An 18,362-nucleotide genomic window follows, 5' to 3' on the forward strand; every position below is an offset into this window, starting at 1 on the left:
ATGTAAGACAGTATACTTTTATATTTGTTTTTTCTGCTAAGCACTAAAGCTATTTCCTAGCCCTATGAGAGAATTGTAAAAATTAAAATACTTATTAAAAAAAACTAGAGAAAATTGAAAAATAAAGTGAGAAATGGGCAAGGCTACCAATGAAACTTCAAAGTTTGCAAAAGAAAAGCCAACATAATTTCTGAGAGAGAAAAAACTGTGTACTAAAGCAGGTACATTTGTGATTGTAAGAGAAATATGAGATTTTCTGATTTTGAGGCCTCATTAACTGTACACTGAACCCCTTTAAATAAATAACGGGTAATTTACATAAAAAGTAAAAGTAACTGGAGTACTGGGTGAAAGCGATTACATAATGATACAGTTCTTCATTTTAAACATTAAAACTAATCTAGTCTAATACATTTATTGAATTTCTTTAAAAAAAGATTTTAATGCATTCAGAGCAGGCATAAGAGGAATTCTGTGGCAGAAGAAACTAAAGGGCAGAAAAAAAGCTAAAAATGCGCGGGAGTTCCTAAAAAAGAAGATACAAAAAGCACAACTACAATAGAAGACCTGGAGAGAGCAGAAGAAAGTTTGTACCTGAAGAATTAGATAATTAGTCTTTCAACACCAAAATTACAAGACTAATGTTTGGAATGTCTGTAACCAACAAATCCAAAAACAATACACGAAAAACTGAGTGCTTTATTAAGTCATTACCTCTTTACTCAAAAAAGAATATTAATATTTGATTAAAGATGTGATTCTACTGCCATCTTGTGGTCTTAAAAATCATTACCATTCAGTTTTTATGAGGTTTAGTATAATTTAATCTTTAAATCTACAAAATACCATACCTTAATTGGAAATTTTCTAAAACAATCATCAGCAATACACAGACTAAATAGCATTTCAGACTGTGAAAAGAAGAAAGGAGGCATGGGTAAAAGAAAGAAGCGCCATGGCACCAGCCCGAGATCTCTCCCACCAACGAATAATGCAAAACAACCAAAAATTGAGGAGCACTTTGCTGGCAGGTGACTTGTAAGTAAAACTATCCCCCCCTCCTTCATTTCCAACAAGTCAGAGAGATTAGAATGGGACCTGCAAAGAGATCTGAAAAAACAGCAGATACTGGACTTTTCCAATCTGGGGGGAGGGGAGCAAAATGATAGCCAGCTATTTTCACAAACAATGAGTCCAGCTACAGCTCACATGGAGACTAAGATAAAGACTAAAAAGGTTAACAACAACAATCTAATTCAGAGTGGGGAGAGCTTACCATGGGAGAATACAACAGAGTTTATGGCAAAGCAATGTCTTCTCACAGTGCAAACGGTAGTTTCAGTATTTGAACAATTAATAACCATTCAACATGATGTGGAGACACTGAAAAAAGATATAGCTGTTCTTCTCCAAGCACAACATTGGGCTATGGGCACCCCCACTGAAGTCCTTACAGCTGACTTGGGTAAATCCAATACTCAGGAGAGGGAAGAAAAAAATGAGGAAAATGAACACAGACCCTGGGAAACAGATAAAGAACCTGCTAAAAAGTGGCAGCCCATTCAGAAAAATAGTCCTTCTCCAGCTAAGGCAACAAGAGAAGGTATTAATAGAGAAGTTTCATGGGAAGACAATAAAGTATCCCACCTACAATTACACCAATCATATCAATCATATCGCTCACTAGAAACACATCAGGTTGTGCTGAGAATCCACATGAACAGGCTTAATCATGGTCGCTGGAATACCAAGAGTGCTATACTAAATTCCCTAAGCCAGCTTCTTCACTGTCACTGGGGGCAGATTGATCTACGTACTGCGGAGTGGCTCCCTGAGGCCCCAAATTGGAAGCAGATATTTCTCTCCTTTAAGCAGCCCACCATACCTTTGATACTATTTAAGATGAAAGCACATCTAGCCTCTTTTCAAATCTCTCCCATCAGAGTTTTCTGCAAGGAAAGGGTTAAACCCTTAATTGTTAACATGCGAGCTCCCAAGGTTGCTGTCTCTTCTGCATTCTCAACCCTGAGAAAGGGAGAGGGAGAAAAGTGGGAGTAAGCCAGCCCCATTCGGTGAAGATGTACTTAATAGCACAGAAGCTGGTCTTATTAATGCTTTTGGCGCTCTCCCAAGGAGTGAACAAGATAATACACTATTCAAGTTAGAAAACCTAAAGAAATCCTGGTCACAATCGATACGGCTGAACTGCTTATTGATTTGGTTTCCCATATAATTGAGCCTCTTACTTTTCCCCCAAGGGGCAAGAGTTCGCAAGAACATGAGTTCATGGAATATGAGTTCATGGAAAGCAGAAGCCAAGATACACAGGGGTCAGTAGAGGCCCCAATAGAGAAGGAGATGTTAGCATCCTTATGTGACTTCCCGATGAAGCCCTGCTTTGACGTCCTTGGATATCGGCCGGCCCCACAATCCCCCAACCAGGTCGTCTCTCTTGGGGTGGAGGGAAAGGCGAATGACTGGGGAGGCCGGGTACCAGGGGGTGTTGGCACGGCACCATGCTGCCAACCCCATCTGGAATGGTCAAGCCTCTAGGATCAGGGCTGGTACCCTGGACCTGCGATGTTCTGCCAGAGGATGGCCCCCAGACGTCAACCCCTGGATCACCTAGCCACGCTGTTTGAGGCTGTGTACCTGTAGAACCAGTCCCAGAGGCTCCTGTTGTAACCCTGCCCACCGACTGCGGCAAGCGGAGCCTGGGATTATTAAGCCGGAAATGGGAGGTCTCTGTGTGTCCAGAAGGCTCATCCATCCGTTGCCGTGCCGACACCCCCTGGTACCCGGCCTCTCCAAAGCGCTCGCGAAGCACATCCATGGTATAGTCACCCGGGGCAGTAGAGTAGCTCCACTCATCATCGTCATCCCCGGTCACTCGCCTTTCCCTCCACCCCAAGAGAGACGACCTGGTTGGGGGGTTGCAGGGCCGGCCAATATCCAAGGACGTCAAAGCAGGGCTCTGCCACCACTTCCCCCTCGCTCTCGTAGCCATGGTCTCCTGGGACTCGGCCAGGGCCCAGGTGCCTGAATGGCCTTTGGTCTCACTGTCGCCTGTGCCACCTGGGCCTCGGCCGTGTCGGCAGAGTCAGCTGTTTCAGCTGCTGCAGCCTCCTCCACCTGAGGAGAGTCCTGTTTGCCCTCCGCCATTCCCTTCAGTTGGGGTAAAGGCAAGGAGCAGCAAACGTAAATGAGTGCTGACTTATTGTCACGCCGTCCCGATGAAAGAAAGACAGGAACGCAGGAATGAAGTGCAAGTCAGGTAGTTTAATCCCTAACAAACAAAGTCAGCACAGGGAGTGGCTTGCTCCCAGTGTTCTTATATAACAGTGCCACACCCACAACCCCACCCTCCACCCACTAACCACCATCCTCCCAGCTGCCTTCAAAAGTCCGTTTGTCTGGCCCTGGCCCTCCCCCAGCTGCACCCCACCCCTCTGGCCTGTCTCCTGTCCATGCAAGATGCTTCCTGCTGACGCGCTGCTTCCAGGCTCCTCCAAGCCCCCGTGACCTGCCACCGGCTTTTCTTCTGGTAATAATGAATGCTCTGTACTGCACGGCCCCTGTCTCTGCACCTTCCCCCCCCCATGTCCAGCTATCGCACAGCCATTTGTGCTGTTGGGAAGGAGCCCCAGCCCGGTTCCAGTGTTGCGCCGATCTGCACATGCCATCCGATGATCAGCTGGGTGGCGGATCGGCGAGGCACATGTTGGTCGGGCTCCACACGGCCGCAGGCCGTCTGACGATCAGCTGGGTGGCAGAGTGGTGAGGTTTGGGCTTTCCGGGTGACGTCCAGCTGGGCTCAGTGATGTTCTGCCGGCCTCCGACGCTCAACCGGCCGGCAAGAGGGAGGGGGGGTTTCCCTGGTGCTGGCTGATGCGAGGACCCGTGCAGCGTTGCAATTGTGTTCGGCAGCAATGGACTGGTTTCCGACTTCCCCCCACCAGTGAATGGCAAGCCCCGCAGGGCTTGACACCCAGTAGATATGGTCAATAACCTGACCAAACGCCGAGTAGACGGTAGCCCCTTACAAGGAACAAAATGGGCCTGTTTGGAAAACAAGTCAATTACGGTCCAAATAACCGTGTACCCTCAGTTCTCTGGTAAATCTACAATGAAATCCATGGCTATAACCTCCAAGGGTCGGGTTGGATCTGCTACTGTCTGTAATACACCCAAAGGCTTTCCAGTACGGGGCTTGGCCATAGCACAGACATGGCAACTTCTCACATAGGCCTCTACGTCCACTTTAATCCGGGGCCATCAGAATTGACGCTGTATAAGATGTAATATTTTTAGGAAGCCAAAATGGCCCGCCTGTTTGGCATTGTGGCAATGCTTGAGAACCAAGTGCCTCAGTATCTCTGGTACGTACAGTTTATTGTCTTTCCATGCAAAACCGTCCCTTTGTGTCAAGATGCCGGGATGGTCCTTCAACCAGGGATCATTCTTAACGGCCATTAGTAGCTGTTGGGTCAAGTCACCCGCCAACTGGCATGGAACCGCTCGAGCGACCCCGTTGGTAAGGCGGCATAATCGCCTGTACCTCTTCCCGCCTGCTGTGGTATTGGGGCATGCCAGACAATGCATCAGCCAGGAAGTTCCTCCCTCCCGGCACATACTTCAGAGTGAACTGAAACCTGTGGAGGTATTGGGCCCACCGGACGTGCTTAGGTGATAGGCATCTCAGCGTTTGCAAAACCTCAAGGTTCTTGTGGTCAGTCCACACCTCAAATGGCTTGGTCGCCCCCTCCAGCAGATGCCTCCATGTTGAAAGAGCCCATTGCACCGCAAAGGCTCCTTCTCCCAAATCGCCCATGCCCTCTCAGCAGCTGAAAATTTCCGCGACATGTATGCACATGGCTGCAGTATGCCTTGGCTGTTCTTTTGCAACAACACAGCCCCCACAGTTACGTCACTGGCGTCAGCCTGGACTACGAAAGGACTTTCAGGATCAGGGTGGAGTAGGACCGGTTCCTTGGCAAACAGGGCTTTCCGTCCTCAAATGCTTTCTGACAGGCCATCGTCCACTCCAGCAGTTGTCTGGGCCGTGGCTTACTCGCAGTGTGCTTCGTACGTAACAAGTTAGTTAGGGGAAGGGCTACCACAGCAAATGATGGAATAAATTGCTGGCAAAAATTGGCGAAGCCCAGGAAGCTTTGTAGCTGGTGACGAGTGTGAGGTGCCTGCCACTCCAACACTGCTCTCACTTTGTGTGGGTCCATCTCTACGCTGTCCCCTGAGATCCTGTAACCCAGGTAGTCCAGCCAAGCCTGGTGAAACTAGCACTTAGAGAGTTTCACAAAGAGGCAAGCATCCAACAGTTTCCTCAGTACCTGCCTAACTAGGTGGACGTGTTCCTCCAAAGTGGTTGTATAAATTAGGATATCATCCAAATACACAAGGACCCCTTGGTACAAGTGCTCATGCAACACCTGGTTGATGAGTTGCATAAACACCACGGGGGCCCTCTGCAGGCCAAAAGGCATCACACGGAATTAGTAGCTGCCGAGAGGACAGTTAAACGCTGTCTTCCACTCATCCCCACTCTTTGCCCAGACTCTGTAGTAAGCCTCATGCTGGTCCAGCTTCGTGAACACACTCCTCACACCCAGATGGGCCAGGAGGTCCTTCATCAACGGGAGTGGGTATAGATGCTCCACATACACCGCATTAATCCCGCGGAAGTTCACACAGAACCATAAGGAACCGTCCTTTTTCTCCTTGAATAGGACTGGGGCGGCCACTCGTAACCGAGCTGGTTGGATGAACCCCCGGGCCAGGTTCTGGTCGATGTAACTTCGTAGCTCCTCCAGCTCCCTGGGCGTCATGGCGTACATCCGGGGTTTGGGCAATTTAGCTTCTGGCAGGATATCAATCGCACAGTCAGTAGCACGGTGGGGTGGCAGAATGTTGCACTCTTGCTCACTGAAGACCTCAGCTAGATCACTGTAGATCTCTGGAAAGGAGGCTTCTTCCCTGGATTCCGTCAACCCGAACTTCTTTTCCTTGCACCCCGTCCCCTTTTCCCCGAAATCCTGATTAGGGGCCTGGGGACCCACCCCGATGCATAGCCTTCGGTAACCCCCTTCCCACCATATCGTAGGACCCCACTTGTCCAGCCATGCCAAACCTAAAATCACCGCCTCAGTCATAGACGGGATGACTATGAAACGGAGAACCTCCCAATGGGATCCCATGTCCAGTCGGACGGGTTCTGTTACGAGGTTAGCTGGCGCTCCTCCCAAGAGAGACCCGTCCACTTGCTCAAATTGAATGAGGTGGGCTAGTCGCTGGACTCTATCCCACTCTCTGCTACCACCCTTTTGCTTATCAAACATCGATAAGAAACAGTGGAATGGCACCCTGGCGGAAGGGGCAGAAGAGCCCACATCTGCAGGTGGACCCCGTCTCCCCTCCTCCCGTAGCTTTGCCAGCGGTCTTCCTGGTATGGGCGGTTCCTCTCCCTTGCCCCGGAACTCCTGGAGACCTGTGTCCAGATCTATAACAACCCGGAACCAGTCCTGGAGACAACTGGGGACCCCTTGGAACACGCAAGCCTGACGCATCTCTCGGTCCAGACTTGCCCGGAATTGATGAACAAGCAAGCATTCAGGCCAAGACCGTAGCCTCCCTGCAACCCTGCGGAACTCATGGACGTAGTCAGTTGCACGACCATGTTGCCTCAGTGCCAGCAACTCCGCCTCAGCGCGCTGAGCCCGGGTGGTGTCTTCAAAGCGGGCGCGCAGTGCATCCAGGAACAACCCAGTGTTAGCCAGCTCCCAAGCATGATCACTGTACAGATCCGCTGCCCGTGCCGCTGCCTCACCCTGCAGTTCTGTGGACACCATCACCATGGCCCATTGGGATGGATAGAGTCGAGCATATCGATCCAGGTGGCTGACCACATGGCTTAAGAACATTGCCAGGTGATCCGGATGCCCGTCAAACATGACCGGTATGGGTGGTGGACCTCACATCAGGCCCTGACCCCAGGGTCTTATAGGTTGGGTTGGGCCATGAAAGGTGTCAGCTGTAGGCGGCTGGACCTGGACACTGGAACCAACATCCCGCTGGCCGGAACCCCTTTCAGCAGGCAACCCTCACGACCCAGGGGCTGGCCGATCCATCCATGCAGGCTGAGCCTGGACTTGCGGTGCAGCCAAAGAAGACCCTCCTACCGTGGATAACTCTGGAGCAGAAGGCCGTCGCAGCCGTGGACTGACCAACTGGAACCGGCCTGAGTCAGGATGTCTGGACGGTGCCTCCGGCCAATGCCTTGGGGCTTCTTCTCTCGTAGCCATCCATCGTAGCCAGGAGGAGGTGTCCTGATATCCTACCTCCCCGAACCGGTCCCTCAATACATCCATGGCGTCTTGGCCAGGAGCGGTGGAATAGCTCCATTCATCCTCATCTTCCCGTCAGCCATCTCTCCTGCCAGTCCATCAAAGACGCCCTAGGTCCTGGCGTTGTTACCCGTCCAAGTTCCACATTGGCCAATGCAGGGGTGTGCCACCATTCCCCAAACACTGGAGCAACCCCAGGGCCCTGGGTCTCACCTGTAGGGGCTGCAGGTCGTGGTTCCATTGCCTTGGGACTGACTACTGGCTGCACCTCCCGGGCCTCAGACTAAGGCCCTGTTACTCCAGGTAGATCAGCCTCAACTGTCCCAGTAGGAGCCTCCTGTTTACCCTCTGCCATCGTAATCACAGTCACAGCAACAGGCAAGAAGAAGGGAACAGGAAAATAAAGGGAGTGCTGACTTACTGTCAGCTGTCCTCTGCCAGCTGCTGATAAACTCCAAACACAGAAAGAACAGGTGACCAGCAAACTTTAATGCAAAAGTCAGCACTGGGAGTGAATTGCTCCCAGTGCTTTACATAGTTGTGCTCCACCCACCAACCCCACCCCACTTAGCAAGCCAGCATCTGGTCCCTATGGATAATAGGCGTAGTGCACCACTCTTTCCCCCCCTCCAGACACACCCACGGAGCCTCTGCCGTTCCAGCCATTTGTTCTGATAACGAGGCAGCTGGAGGAAGGGAGACACAGCCAAGGTAAGGCACAATCCCTCCCTCGTCCTGCTTATCTAGTCCCTTGTCCAGCTGTTAGGAGGAGTGTTCCTGGCTTCTGTCTCCTCTGAGGACGTCACCTGTGGCGTCTGGCTGCATGCTCCCCATCTCCCGGCCCATGGCAAGCTCAGGGGCTTGACAATTATTTAATCAGTTTAAGATCCATTATGATGAGAATGTACCAGGAGAACCCCTGCATTCCAGACAATTTAAAGACACCAAGGCAAATCAGGCATGTCTGTGTGTAAGACAGATGACTGCACGCTTGGACCTTTGTATCCTTAATGGTTCCACATGGGATGACCACCCAGCAGATTATACGTATCGGGGAGCAGAAAGAACATCCACAGTTGATTATTGGATAATATCATACAACCTCTTGAAGTTCCTGCAGAAGATGGAGGTAAACTCATGACTGGAAAGTGATCATGATCCATTAATCCTTATTTTTACATTACACCAGAAACTGCTAAGGGCTGTTTCAACCTATCTACCCAGGTTAGAGAACCAAAATACCCAGATAAAAATTAAATGGACAGAGAAAAATGCAAAAGAAGTTACTAAATGGATCTTAGCCCCAGAAACCATAGAACTACATACATCTCTATTAAGGAATAAGTTTGAAGGATCATACTTAAGAGGGGTTTGAAACTTTAATTTTAAATTTGAAATCAGTTCTCACTAACAGAATACTAACTCACCCAAAAAAGCCAGTTTTAAAGAATAAAAAATGGTTTGACAAGGATTGCGTGCAACTAAAAAAAATCATATAACAACGAATACGGAAAAAGTAAAAATGCCCCTTCTGAGGATTACACTCACTGCTTAAAGCAGATGAAGGCACAATATAAGACTTTTCTAAAAGAAAAGAAAAGGGCGACTCTGAAGGAGTCTTGGCATAGACTAATTGCATCAGTCAGGACAAAAAATACATCCCTTTTTTGGCACATCACCAGAGGACTGGGGAAATCCCCCCTACCTCCAACTAATCAGGTACCGATTCATGCCTAGGAAGAATATTTTAGAGAGCTATATGCAAACCCCGACTATGTAACTAATGAGAGCCAAATTAATTTGGACCAAACCCTTTATTGGCCCCGTTACACCAGGCGAGGTATCCCGATTGATTGGAGCCCTCAAGGCTAATAAGGCACCTGGTGCTGACAATGTCCTGCCAGAAATAATAAAAAATAATCCCAGTTGGTGGGCTCCACTTTTAGCATCTCTGTTTACATTTATAGATAGAACGGGCCATATGCCAAGAGATTGAGGATTAGCAATTATCATACTAATCTATAAAAAAGATAGTAGAAATGACCCAGGCAATTATAGACCCATTAGTCTTCTGAGTGTTATTAGTAAAATGTATGCCAAATACCTAAACTATAAACTTCAGGACTGGCTAATTTCGGGGGGGGGGGGGATAATTAAAGATGAACAAGCCGGTTTTAGAGAAGAAAGATCAACGATGGATACAGGAAGATTTGGACAGACTTGAACATTGGGCGCTATCTAACAAAATGAAATTCAATGGTGAAAAAAGCAAGGATCTACATTTAGACAAGAAAAACCAAATGTATAGTATAGGGGGTACCTTGCTCAATAGTAGTAACTGTGAGAGGGATCTCGGAGTCCTAGTGGACAATCATTTAAATATGAGCCAGCAGTGTGCTGCAGCTACCAAAAAAGCCAACACAGTGCTAGGCTGCATTAACAGAGGAATAGAATCAAGATCACGTGAAGTATTAATACAACTTTACAACGCCTTGGTAAGGCCATACTTGGAATACTGCATCCAGTTTTGGTCACCACAATGTAAAAAAGATGTTGAGAGTCTAGAATGAGTACAGAGAAGAGCAACAAAGATGATTAGGGGACTGGAGGCTAAAACATATAAGGAACGGTTGCTGGAATTTGGTATGTCTAGCTTAATGAAGAGAAGGACAAGGAGGGACATGATAGCAGTGTTCCAATATCTCAGGGGCTGCCACAAAGAAGAGGAAGTCATGCTATTTTCCAAAGCTCCTGAAGGCAGGACAAGAAGCGACGAATGGAAACTAATCAAGGAGAAAAGCAACTTAGAACTAAGGAGAAACTTCCTGACAGTTAGAACAATCTGCCTCCAGAAGCGGTGAATGCTCCAACATTGGAAGTTTTTAAGAAGAAACTGGACAGTCATTTGTCCAAAATGGTATAGGGTTACCTGCCTGAGCAGGGGGTTGGACTTGATGACCTCCAAGGTCCCTTCCAACTTTATTTATTATCATCATCATCATCATCTTGGTACTTCACCATCTAGTACCAAAATACACATATAAAAAAAATCCTCTTTTTGTGGCTTTGAGTTTAAGCAGGCCTTCGACTCAATATCTAGGAACACCCTATGGGAGAAATTAAAAGGTACTACTATCGATAAATGCCTCCTTTTCCTCATAGAAAAATTGTATGCCAATTCCACCTTGAAAGTGAGGTGTAATCCTCAAGGGACTTTAACCGGCTCAGTAAGGGTACAAAAAGGGGTATGGCAGGGTTGCATCCTGTCCCCCTTCCTTTTTAACTTCTATATCAACCCCCTGATCGATCTCTTACAGAACCTTGATCTGCATCCGCTCAACCTAGCACATCGCAAGATCCCGATTCTTCTACATGCCGATGATGCGGTCATTATTTCACAAACTCCTGTAGGACTGAAGAGAGCAATTAGGGCAACACTTGGCTATTGCAGACAAAACAAGTTGGTCCTTAACTTTGATAAATCAAAAATTTTAGATTTTGCTAAAAGACCCAGCCAATACTCCTGGAAAATAGAAAGACATAGTTTGGAACAGGTTAGAACATTTAGATACCTTGGGGTGGTTTTCCATTCACAAGGGACATGGAAGGCATACCTGGATCATACATTGCAAAAAGCCAATAGGTCCTTAAATGCAATTAAACATTACTTTTACATAGGCAGAGGTCAATTAGTACCTGCTGCCTTAAAACTTTTTGAGGCCAAAACATTGGCGCAAATTCTATATGGGGCACAAACAGGAATCCCTGCAAAGAAAAACTTGCTAGAAACCATACAAACCAAATTCCTGCGAGCCATCTTAGCTGCACTCAAAGGAACCCCAAATGCCCAATTAAGAATTGAGACAGGCATGCCTCAAATTCAGGTAAGAGCCTGGAAGATGATGATCATTCACTGGCTTAAAATGCATTTCTTTCCAGAGGGGCTGTCCCCATTAGTGCTGGCTGACAACTTCCCCTTCCCCTGGAAGCAGGCGATAGATCATAAACTGGACTCTCTTCGGTATTCTTAATGTCCCTAGGCTAACCAAGCAAAGCAAGTAGTATTCAATAGAATGAAGGACATAGAGTTCTAAGAAAAACTAAATAGGTTGCCTCGCCACAGTAGAGATATAATCAAACAGGGTGTGTGGGAATTGGCAAGATACCTGAATGATCTGACCTTCCCAAAACAAAGAATAGCTTTTTTCAGAGCCAGATTTAACAATCTTCCCTCAGCACTCCTCCAGGGCAGGTATAAGAGAACACCAATAGCAGAATGGGTATGTATATGTGGTAAAGGAGAAGTCAAAGATATTGCACGTTTTATTGTATTGTGAGTTATACCGAGTTTATAGGTCAGCATATATTCTTTCCCTATTAGAGAGATTGCCAGGGAGGGCAGACAATTTTTATGTAAGCTTTCTCTTCCAGGACTCAAACCCTTCTATCACGCATGCAGTGGCAAAATACTGTGTTGCTGCAATGTCCACAAGAAAAAAATATAGTTAGAGATTTATAGCCGTCAACTTGTGCCAATTTTTTGGAGATATCTCTAATAATTTTTGGAACATTATATTTACTCACATACGTATCGGCTTTTCACTCACGTAAACTAGGGAATGACCCTAACATTTTGAGAACATGTATTTTCTTAACAGGGATGTTATTATTTACCATTAATTTCAGTACTATTTTTATTTTTTTTAACATATTGTAAAAAGTGACGTCTATTGCTGGTCTATGACCGTAATAAAGTTGTTGTTGTTGTTGTTATTATTATTATTACTATTATTAGATTGTGAAAAGAATATACAATGGTGTTGATATTATTTAGCTATTTTTAATATTCCTATTTTCTTCCTAAGGTGGAAGCTGTATGACAACTGTACAGAGAATGAACATTTCATTTGGGATATGGATTAATGACAAATTTAAGTAATATCTATGGAGTATCTATAAACGTATTCATCTGGAATTCTGTCCCAATTCAAACAATTTATCAATTTCCACTGTATGTAGATTTCGATCACAGAAGGTATAGCAATAGTATTCTAATTATTAAAAATTTTAAATGCTCTAAACCGGATGGACATGTTCCAGCTAATTGTTTCCATTAAAAACAGAAGCAGTATTTAGACTATGATCTTAGTTTAGAATTTATCTATACACATAACCACACACATTTGTATAGCAGTTTTTCAGAGAAGTTTACAAGAAAGTCAACAACACATAAGAATAAATACAAACACTTAAAACCAATGTCTTTAAAAAATAGCAAACCAAAATAATACATAAATTGAGGTATAGTCTTACTGTCAGACCCCAAAACTCCTCATCTGCTCTCTCCTTTCTTCTATCCTTTTGGGGCCTGCCATTCTTGTTGGGGGGAGGGGGTGCATGGGGGATTCATAGTGTTAACTTTCACTTTCTCCTTTCTTTGTCTGGCCTCCTTTTGAGTATGGAATGTGTGACCTTGAGATGTGTACCTACCGTGCCAGTCAGCCGCCCACCAGGCCACCTGTGGATTGGCTGGATTTCAAATTGACATTATGACTTTGGTGGGAGGGGGCATATTGCTTGTTTAATTATCTTGTTCACGCGGGCTTTTCTTCAGAACTCGACTTAAATTCCCTGCTATCACTAGTCCCTAATAAAAGTTTCCTTTTGAGACAATGCCTATTTCAAGAGTTCTGCTTTCTTGGGTGATTAGTTGAAGTGGGTCCTGACACTTACACTGAATAATTATAAATCAATTTTTAATCAATATATGAACAAGTGTACCTTCCATTGTTTTCTATGGAACAGTTAAATTCTTTTCATGAGAGAGTTCATATGAGTTCCTATTACTAAGACTTTACCCCTTGACATGACGCTGAATCAACCCATCAGCAGAAAAATACTTCCCAGCAGAACGTAATGCACAAGTTTGACACATCTTGTCGGATGAGTCAGACCATCCTTGCCAATAGGTTCAGAAAGTTACAGACAATGAAATACTTTCAGGAACAGAATTATTTAGTCAAGTGGCCCAAGATACCTTATGAACTAGTTTCTTCAAAATGTTTGAAAGACAAAATTTGCTGTTAGGTATAATGTATATTACATAGCTTTGAACCAATAACCTATACTAATCGAATATACCACTTTTAAAATATTATTGGCATTTGCACAGTATTTCTAAAAATGCACTTTGGAATAGATTCCTATTTTATTAAAGTATGCTGGTATAAAATATGAGCAGGGCAAGAATTGAATTTAAAAACAGTAATTTTAGTAGGGATAAAATTATAAGTAGAGTATTTAGAAATAGAATATCTATTTCCTAGATTTTATTTTGAACTACCAAGTTCTATATATGGGTATTTGTTCTGCACTGAAACAAAACACAATCAAGTTGTGCTGCATAAACATTTACCTTTATAACGCTGCAGTAATCTGTTTATTCGAATATCCCAAAACTTCACTGTGTGATCAGAACCAGCAGAAACTATACATGTACCATCAGGATTAAAATCTACGTAGTTTGCAAAACTATAAACAAAATTAAAAATAATGGTAGTTATTGTGAAGGAATCATCTGTTTATTTCAATGAATTCTTAAGGTATCTTTGCCACACAAGCAGTCCCATTCTGTTTTCCCACATTTGTGTAAAATAAATAATCCTGAGATATATTAATATCTTTATTATTAAATATCTCAACTTGGATCTCCCTTGCCAAATTCTCTCATCTTGCCTGTAAGATAGCATTCAGGTATCAAAAGAAATATTCCTTTTTATGTTATCAACTTGTAGATATTTACTAAATGGAAGTACTAATGTACCTAGGTCCTTCTAGATATTTTGAATTACAATTCCTACCAACCTTAATGGAGAATAGTTAAGAAAGGAACTCAAGATATGAGAAGCTGCACGAGAGCCTCCTAAATATTATATGCTATCTTGAGCATTAAATGCCAGTACAAAGCAAGTTGTATTTATGAAAAGTTGCTCATGAAAATTACCACTTTTTAAAAACTGAAATAATAGAAAAATAGAATCACAGGACTGGAAGGGTCTTTGAACATCTTTTAATCCAACCCTCTGCCCAAGGCAGTAGTGCCTATACCATTCTGGATAAATGGTTGTCCATTTTTTCTTGAAAACCTGAAGCAATGGAGCACCCACAATCCTGGGAGGCAAGCTGTTCCACTATCTATTGAAATTATTAGTCATCCAGGTCACGGTTGTCCCAAAGATACTTTTCAAGAGAGAACTAGACTTGTTTTTCTTTAAAAACATTTCACTTCTCCTTCAAGAAGCTTCTTCAGCTCTGACCAGATGGTGAGGAATGGAAGGATTTATATTCCTTGCAGATAGCCGGTCATTTGCATTCTTTTAGAGAGTTATTGAGGCCATTTGGAGGTTTGTCTGGGTCCTCAGGGTCACCTGAAGAGCGCAAATGGGTGTGGAGCTTTCTTGGAACTGCTGAAAGGACTGTGTTGTGTAGCTGCGCTTTCTGCAGGATGTTTTCTGCCCTGCAGCCTTTCACTGTTGAACACAGGCACAGGCTGTTGGGGGTGAGTTTGTGTTTGCATCTCAAACTGACTGAAGCGCAAATGGTTCCTGTAGTCTGCAATTTTTCTGAAAATCCATTCATACTCCCACACCATTCAAAGGGTGTTCATCTCAAAGTACATAGCTAAATGTCTGTGGAGATTCTCAGTCATTCAGGTCATGGTTGCCCAAGGTGCTCTTTCAGAAGACAACTGGACTTTGGGTTTTTTTGGAGATGTTTCGCTTCTTATCCAAGAAGCTTTTTCAGCTCTGACTAGATCAGTGGTGGCGAACCTATGGCATGCGTGCCAAAGGCGGCAATCAGAGCCCTCTCTGTGGGCACGCGCACCATGCCCCGGAGATGGCAACCGTCCCTCTTCAAACAGATGCTCGCTAACTTGCCAAGGTCCCATGTGGCCAGATGCATCCCAGCATGGCTGGTTTCCCTCCCCCCCATCCCATCCCTCCTGGCCTCGCATGCTCTCCTTTTCCTGGGCACAACCCACTGCATTGCCTCCTCAACTGTTGGCCGGCCATCCAACTCAGAGGTGGCTTCTCTGAACTGCTGGTGGAAGGCTGCGGAGTGTGCCCCAGAGTGTGCCGATCGAGGGGCCGGCAGGCTATGACTGCTGACGGACACTGTCGGCCCCCATGTGCTCACTGGCCTGTGTGTGCAGGGGCTGATAGTGTCAGGCAGCCGATGCCCCGGCCCCTGCCTTGCCTTGCCCTGCGACAATGGCATCCCCGCCCTGCCCTGCCTTGCCTCATCCCGCAGGATGAGCCTCCTACCTACCACCCCACCTGCCAGAGACCCCCTGGATCTCCCCCAACCTGCCCAGCCCCCACAGGCATCAACGAGGTGATCACGCCCAACTTGGCCACACCCACCCAGTCTGCCATGACCACCACAGCCACGCCCATCCAGTGGGCCACGCCCACCTGGCATCCAGCAATAAATAAGTGGGTTTTAGGTTGCAGTTTGGGCACTTGGTCTCTAAAAGGTTTGCCATCTCTGGACTAGATGGTGGGGAATGGAAGGATACAACATTGAAGGGACACAGGGCAGAAAGCATAGCTCCACAACACAGTCCTTTCAACAGTTCCAAGAAGGCGCCACACCAATTTGTGACCCTGTGTATGACCCTGAGGACACAGACAAACATCCACGTGGCCTCAATGACTTTCTAAAATAATGCAAATGACCAGCTGTCTGCAAGGAATATAAATCCTTCCATTCCCCACTATCTAAGAGATTTAGAAGCTTTTTGGATGAGAAGCAAAACGTCTTCAAAGAAAAACAATTAAGTCCACTTGCTTCTTGAAAATGTACTTTTGGGACAAGCTGTTTTATTGACTGTTATTAGAAATATTCTTAGTTCCAGGATGAATCTCCCTCTAACAAGCATCTACCCATTGCTTCTTGTCCTGCCCTCAGTTCTATGGAGAATAAATCAACCCTCTCTTCCCTGTGACAACCCTTTAAGTATTGGACGACAACTATCAAGTCACCTCAAGCTTTCTCTGTATTAAACTAAACGTACCTAGTTCCCTTAGCTGTTCACCATACAATTTGACCTACAGACCCTTTATAATCTTTGTTGTTCTTTTCTACACTGTTTCTAGGGTTTCAGTATCTTTTTTATAGTGTGACCAGAACTGGGTACAGTATTCCAAGTGTGGCCCCACTAGTGCAGTATAGAATGGTACTATCTTTCTGAATCTTGAGTTGATCTTCCAAAGTGTTGGCAATTCCCTTTGGTGTTATCTGCAAATTTGCAAACTATATTATGTGTGCATATGCATGCTCCAGACCAATTTCAACTCAGGACTGAACATAATGGGGCATTAGATGTTCTATCAGCCATAACCAAGGAAGAAAACCTGAGCCAGTCTGAAAGAGAATACGGCCATTGCATTTTTTTGCTGTTTCCTTATATCTAAAGTAGGATTCCAATATTGTAGAGAGCAGAGCATTTAACAAAAGATACACTTAAGACCAACATTATAGATTTAAACATACATATATAATTAAAGAATCTTAGACAATAATATTCAAAAGTATAGAAAAATGTTCTATTTCAATGTACTTCCAATCTCAAGCCACTGAATGGTCAGGAGAAAGAAGAAGGAATTGAGGTGACCTTGTCTTGTCACCTCAATAATCTTTGCTTATGTTTAAGGAATAAGTAGCTGGGATATTTGGGGCTTCCGGTTTTGCGCAGTAGCGCAAATAGCCAAGGGAGCGTGGGGCTCCGCACCCTATGGCCGATTCTTTTCTGTTTGGGGACCCTAAATGGACCTGAATTCGCCCCAGAGAGGCAACAAAAAAGGTGGGAAGCCCCGCCGACCGTGTAGAGATGGCGGTCGATCCGGTCATTTAGGGAAAGCCCTCCAGAAACCAGCAGAAGAAAAGCTAGCTTCACTTCAGAGTCTAGCCCAAGTTATAAGCAGCCGAAGCCAAAAAGCACTAATTTAAGCTTGATCGTAAACAACATGTTCAGAACTGGGTAAGAATATTGATTTTCTCTCTTCTACTTAATATTTGATTTCCTGGAAAAAAGAAAAAAAACCTAAGAAGCAAAAATCCTCCGAAAGTAAGGAGGGGGATTCTTGGCCCCCCTCCCACAGAAGGAAGCGGTGAATTAAACTTTTATGGGGGACAGAAATATATTGAAATGAAATGAATATAAGACTTAAATCTGGATAAGTTTGAAATTGGTGGAATTTGTTAAGATTTTCTCTTCAAAAGATTATTGATGAAAATAGAAGAAAGTAATTGTTTGTTCTGAAAACTGAAAAAATGAACTGGTGTTGACATCTAGTGGTGGATGAAAATATACAACTGTAGGTGCTCTAATACAGGAACTGACAGAAAGCCCAGTAAAAGATAGCTTGTTTTTGTGACCTTCAATGTCTTAACTAAACAGAACAGCTGAAACAAAAAGAAAATATTTTGGGCTATCTACAAGGTAAGAACTATAAACTTTAGGAAAAAAAATTGACCTTCCTGGACGATGTGGTTGTTAAATACTAGAAAAATATTTATATTCAATTGTTATCTACCAAAATATTAAGAAATGTAAAAGTAGCTGGGATGTTTGATAAACAAAAAGGAATTGCTGTTGTATGGTGTTTACAGAAAGTCCTGGTCACAACTTGGAAAAATTAAGTAACAAGGTAGCACAATCAAAATAAAAGGAACCAGCAGTTTAGTTTTTGTGCTGGTTCAACCACTACCTGCTGTTATAGCTATAATTATCAATAACATATTTTCCTTTGTTTTTAAATAAATATAACTTACCCATCATAATCTATTATATTATTAATACATATCTTGTTTCTTATATCCCAGATTTTAACAGTTTTATCTTCACTGCAAGACACTACTAATCTTCCATCTGGTGAATATCTAGAAAGAAAAAAAGAGAGGTGGGAAGATCTGCATATTTAGAAATAATATTTAAATGAT

The 18,362-nt window shown here is 44.6% G+C and overlaps 1 protein-coding gene across 6 annotated transcripts in view; it reads right to left on the minus strand.

The window, feature by feature from the left end:
* POC1B (POC1 centriolar protein B) overlaps positions 1-18,362 on the minus strand; it is an 83,106-nt gene that overhangs the window by 55,020 nt on the left and 9,724 nt on the right. For all 6 annotated transcript variants that reach the window (XM_039342294.1, XM_039342296.1, XM_039342295.1 and 3 more), the window contains exons 5-6: positions 18,195-18,302; positions 13,774-13,889 (exon numbers count right to left, since the gene is read on the minus strand). In XM_039342294.1, the coding sequence (XP_039198228.1) occupies positions 13,774-13,889; positions 18,195-18,302 (224 nt within the window). The remainder of the gene's footprint in view (positions 1-13,773; positions 13,890-18,194; positions 18,303-18,362) is intronic.

Source organism: Crotalus tigris, unplaced genomic scaffold (genome assembly GCF_016545835.1).
Source record: "Crotalus tigris isolate CLP2741 ecotype Arizona unplaced genomic scaffold, ASM1654583v1 scf7180000017785.2122318, whole genome shotgun sequence".
NCBI classification, from domain to species: Eukaryota; Metazoa; Chordata; class Lepidosauria; order Squamata; family Viperidae; genus Crotalus; species Crotalus tigris.